This window comes from Mandrillus leucophaeus, unplaced genomic scaffold, assembly GCF_000951045.1.
Source record: "Mandrillus leucophaeus isolate KB7577 unplaced genomic scaffold, Mleu.le_1.0 Scaffold24, whole genome shotgun sequence".
Lineage (NCBI taxonomy): Eukaryota > Metazoa > Chordata > Mammalia > Primates > Cercopithecidae > Mandrillus > Mandrillus leucophaeus.
In genome coordinates this window covers 2,428,457-2,433,440 of record NW_012102476.1, presented here as the reverse complement: position 1 = coordinate 2,433,440, position 4,984 = coordinate 2,428,457, and the positions used below count along the sequence as shown (strand labels likewise).

At 60.7% G+C, this 4,984-nt stretch overlaps 1 protein-coding gene across 2 annotated transcripts in view; it reads right to left on the bottom strand.

The window, feature by feature from the left end:
• Positions 1–4,340, bottom strand: part of FAM57B (family with sequence similarity 57, member B) — a 6,905-nt gene extending 2,565 nt beyond the window's left edge. The window contains exons 1-2 of one of the 2 annotated variants that reach the window (XM_011982404.1): positions 3,474–4,340; positions 2,497–2,580 (exon numbers count right to left, since the gene is read on the bottom strand). In XM_011982404.1, the coding sequence (XP_011837794.1) occupies positions 2,497–2,580; positions 3,474–3,598 (209 nt within the window). In that variant the 5' untranslated portion in view covers positions 3,599–4,340. Of the gene's footprint in view, positions 1–2,496; positions 2,581–3,130; positions 3,150–3,473 lie in introns of those variants that run through there. The other variant, XM_011982405.1, reaches the window with a different exon arrangement.
• Positions 4,341–4,984: the final 644 nt, after the last annotated feature.

The window sequence follows — 4,984 nt, the reverse complement described above, 5'->3', positions numbered from 1 at the left end:
GAGTCTCAGGTACAGATGAGGGATCCAGAGGGTAGAGGGTGAGAAACTTGCCCAAGCTCACGCAGTCACGCAGCTAGTAAGCGACGGTGCTGGCATTCAAATCTGTGGCCTCAGAACCCACCCATGTTCCTCTCTCTCTGCAGTAAAGTGGGGGGAAAAGAAAAGAACAGAAGATGCCCACAGACCAAATGGCACAGATAGAGTGCCAAAATAAGCCCAGGCCAGGCAGGTGGGACCTTCCTTGCCGTGGTTATTTGTCCTAACCTTACCATGAGGTTAGGACCAGCAACAGCTGAATGGGTGAGAGTGCTGGAGAGAGAGGTCACAGGGGTGGACCCCCATTCCTGCCTCCTGAGGCAGGCGCTCTTCCAAACTTCCCGTGCATGCACTTATTTACCCCTCCCAAAACCCTGTAAAAGGTAGGTGTGGCCATAACCCCCACCGTACAGGTGAGGAAGTGAGTCACAGACGGGCTAGGTAACCTGGCCAAGGAAGGGACGTGGGCAGTGGCTCCACAGCCCTCACTGCCATCCCCACTGTCCCCAGAAGGTCCAAGAGGCATCAGAGACAGGCCCTGTTGGCAAGTGAGGGGTCTTGTCAGCGCTGTTTGCCCTGCCCCAAAGTGACCCCATCTCTTTTCTGTTTTGTGTTGTTTCTCAGGGACAGCCAGGCATTAAGGGGAAAATGCAGAACAAAAGGAGCCAAGGACAGAGAAAGTTCCATGTACTTGGAGAGTAAACAAAAATGAGAAATGGATGAATAGACAAGACAGCATTTTTCTTCTGGAGTCAGCACATCGCCAGTTTCTCTTAAATCCTGTAGTCCCGAGACTGGTCTGGGGTGGGGGCGGAAGGTCAGAGAGGTAGGCCCCGGGGAGCTCGCCCCACATAGGGGAGGAGGGATGAAAGCAGAGTCAGCCAGAAGTTATCACCAAACATGAGGCATGTGGAGGGAGCTGTGGAGAAGTTGGGGCTGAGGCCTCTGAGGATGGGGAGCCTAAGGCAGGCAGCCTGTGAGTGGAGCCAGCCCATTCTCCAGCACGGACGGTACCAGGGAAAAGGGAACCTGAGACTGTGATGCAGTGGTGTGGAGCTGCGGCCCAGAGGCAGGGAAAGATGAGAGGGGAGGAGCAGCTGCAGAGAATGCGAGGCAAGAACACAGGGAGAAAAGGTCCAAGTGGCCTGGAGGAGTCAGGGAAGGAAGTTGCCCACAATGCAGGCCCAGCAGAGGTGATGGGAGATGGGGCCCGCTGGGCTGGTGCAGGAGACCAGGAGGGGCCACCAGGCCCTGGGCTGTCATGTGAGGTGTTAAATCCCATCCCCACCCTCTTGGCAATTAGGTGCTCAGAAGTAGGAACAGCTGCTGCCCTGGATTAACCCGGATCCTCCCCACCTACCTGAGGATTAAAGCAGGGAGGAAGGACAGGAACAGACACAGGGGGCCTGGGGAGCAGGGGGGGTGCAGAAGCCAAAAGGTGACCTCTGCATGTGAAGGCTGGTGAGGAAGTGCTGGATCCCAGGCTCGGCTTGGAGAAGGGGTGGGGAGGGGCGGGCAGAGGCCAAGAAGCAGCCAAGTCCCTGGGCAGGGTGTGAAGAAAGAGTTAAGCCAAGAACTGTCCTCTGCAGCTGCCACTTAACTCAATTCCTCTCGATGAAGCCCTTCCAGGAAGGGCGGCTGCCTCACCACAGAAGAGGCAACTCATCTTCGGAAAAAGAGGAGGCAAACAGAAACAGGGCACCCCCCGTCAGAAGCGTCCAGAGAATGTCCCCTGGGACTCAGGGGCTGCCACAGAAGGGAAGTGGCGCTGAAAGCTACGAAGCGGGTGTTGTGGGCACCTCCAAGGCAACTTGCAATGGGCCACCCATGAGTCACCTAGGGCGGTCGTCAGCACCACGGACAGGGCCCCTCTCCTCTCCGTCCTCCGCCTCCTGCCCGCACACCTCTGGGCCTTTTTGGCAAGCACCAGACACTGCAGCAGCTGCCTGGCCACATTTTGGCCTCTTCGCCCTCATCCCCTCCTGCACTGCCTGGCCGTGTGTGGCCTTGTGCGTGTCATCTTTCCCCTCTCCTCTCCCTCACACATGGAGTGGGTGCCAGATGCCTGGATTCTGGGAGGGCCTGAGGGGTGAGCCCGGCATGAGGAGGGGGCACCCCATCTGGGTGCTGGAGGGAAATGGGATCTGCCTCCTGGGGTGGAAGGCAGGGAAGAGGTGGGGAACCCACGACAACACAGGAGACCTGGAAGCCAACTAGGAAGCGCTTTGAGGATCCTCTGTGATCCCCGCTCCTTCTCCCCCTGGTTCTGACCTTTAAGGACAGGACGGGATAAATTTATCCCTGGGTGTTGAGTTGCAGTTATTGCAGTGAACTTGCTCAGGTCCAAGTTAAGGGCTTGGGGACCACGGACAGAGTTCCCTCCAAGATATGGGGTCTTCCAGGGTTATGTGTACACACCAACCACTGGCACCTGGGCAGAGGGGTTCTCGCGGCACTTACTGGTCATCGATGATGTGCTTGCAGGAGGTGGAGACGATGTAGCCGGCAGTGGAGGCCATGATGGCCTGGACAGAGGACACCAGCCTGGGGGAGAGAGGGAGGCGTGCTAGAAGGGCAGAAGGGAAGAGGCGTGTGCCTTGATTTCTCCTCGTTGCTAGTCTAGCGACTGCACTTTGCATTCAGCCACTTCTCGGACCAGTCCTTGCCCGCCTTCTCCCAAGGCTGGGCTGCCTGAAATGTGCCCCACCACAGGCACCTCACGGCTCTCTGGTCTGCTCGGCTGCTGTTCCTCGGTCCACCCCACTCCTTGCCACCTTCTCCCTTCCCCATTTGTGGAAACTGAGTCTCCCTCTTCTCGGGGCGGCAGGGTGTCCGTCCTGAGGTGAGACCCCACTAAGAGTGAGCTACTGGCCCGGACCTCTCCCCATGAGGGGAGCCTGGGCCAGTTCTTGCCCCATTCAGCTGCCCAGTCATGACGCGGGCCTCACTCTGGACCCTTTGTGACCCCCGAGCTCCCCAGTCACTCTCCCACTGTCTCCTGACTGCCACTAGCCTCCACTCTGCACTCTGGCCCTGTTCTAGGGGTATACAGTTGCACCATCCACTCCTCCATCCCTGGCCCCCAAACACTCGCCCTGAATGACACCTAGCTGTCTGGCCCTGGCCTTGTTCCCTAATGTCTTACAGGAATGTCTTCACTGCATGCCGGCCCTGTTTTGGAGGGTGGGAGGGTGTACCGGGAAGAAGAGAGAGGCAGGCTGAACACTAGTAGACCAGATGGCAGGGCTGGACGAGGTCTCCCAGGACAGTGAGCAAGGCAGGCAGTGAGGAGAGAGGAAGCCTGGGGGTAAAGCCCCCAACCCCCATAGGAACTCCCAATACCCACCCACTGAGGGTCCAGAGAAGTGCCAGGTCCCTTCCATTCCCTGAGAAGCCCAAGAAGCAGAGAGGAGCTGAGGGGAAGGAAAGTGGTTTACCTGGCTGAGACAATGACCGCGTCGGCCTCCTCCCAGCGCAGCTGGGGCAGCCGCTGGAGCGTATTCTTGGAGAGGAGGAAGAGTCCGGGGAACACCACCCCCCCGGCCACCATCGGGGTCAGCATGGTGGCTGAGGACTTGGGCAGGGAGGCAGGCGGGCCGTGAAGGGTCAGGGAGGCTGAGCGGAAGGAGTTAGGGGTGGAGAAGGGACGCCAAGCCCGGGAAGGAGGGAGAAAACGATGGGAAGGGGCACAAAGGGGACAGGGCGGCGACGGGATGGGGCCAGAGAGTCCAATGAAACTGGGGAGTCAGGAGGGGGCCAGTTGGGCAGAGACGGGGGAGGGGAGGATGGGAGAAGGGGAGCAGGAGCAGGCCAGTGAGGGATGGGGAGAGGCGAGGAGGGGATGGCTTGGTGAGGGACAGAGAGGAAGAGGGGACAGGAGGAGGATGCAAATGGGGGAGGGGAGGGAGCCACCAGGCAGGTGGGGAGGGGAGGCTTACGTGAGAGGCTGGGAGGGCTCGAGGAGGCGGGGAGGGGGTGGGGGTGGGTCTGGGTGCCAGCCCCAAAGGAAGGAGGCAGGCAGGAGGGAGCGGAGGAGCAGGCAGGAGGGAGCGGAGGAGTAGCCGGGCAAGCGGTCAGCGGTCACCACCGCTCTCCCAGCTCCACTGCCTCCTCTCGCTGCCGCCCCGGTCCCCGCCACCCGGCACAGACACCGCACATGGCATCATAGAGACTCCGTGCCCAGCCCCCTGCCCCCTCGGTGGGGAGGGGGAGGGGGAGGGGAAGTGACCAGCTTGGGGAGGGCGGGGGAGGGGCAGGGAAATGATGGCACCGACCAGACACCGAGAAACCGGACCTGCAGCGGCGTCTCCCCATGCAGCTCTGAGCCACAGCCTCGGCTGCGACAGAGATGGGGGGAGCAGAGAAAGAGGGAGGGGGAGGCCCTTAAAGGAACAGCAGCTGCGGCGGCACAGGGGGCTGCTGGGGACAGGGGCCAGCTCTTCTCTTGGGGAGGAAGGGGGCTTAGGGCTCCTTGGCCAGCTGGGAGGGGGCCCTGAGCCCCCACAGGGGCCTGACCCTGTTTCCCATCAGCACTTTGCAAATGCCTGGCATCTCCTCCCTCGCCAAGCCATCCCTCTGGGGCCTGCCCCGGGTCCCAGCTTTGGGTGCCCACTCCAGCGAAAGACAGGCTTCCCCAGGAGAGGGAGCGGGAGCAAGTGGTGCTTTCTCAGAAGGAAGACTGAAGGAGGGGATGGGAGGAAAAATATCTCAACACAGTATCCTCAGACCCAGAGGCTCCCTCACCCTATGGCCGGGAAGGAAGCTGACATTGGCCAGAGGGGGCACCTGACTGTGCCGCAGGGCTGCCCATGTCCCGTCTGCTGCAGGAGCTCCAAGAGCGCTGTGCCTGTCCTTCCCACAGGACCAGCAACGATCCTGAGGCTCCCTGAGGTCACCCAGTTCAGAAGTGGCAGAGCCCTCTCATTGCAGGTGTCGGAGGGGCAGGGAG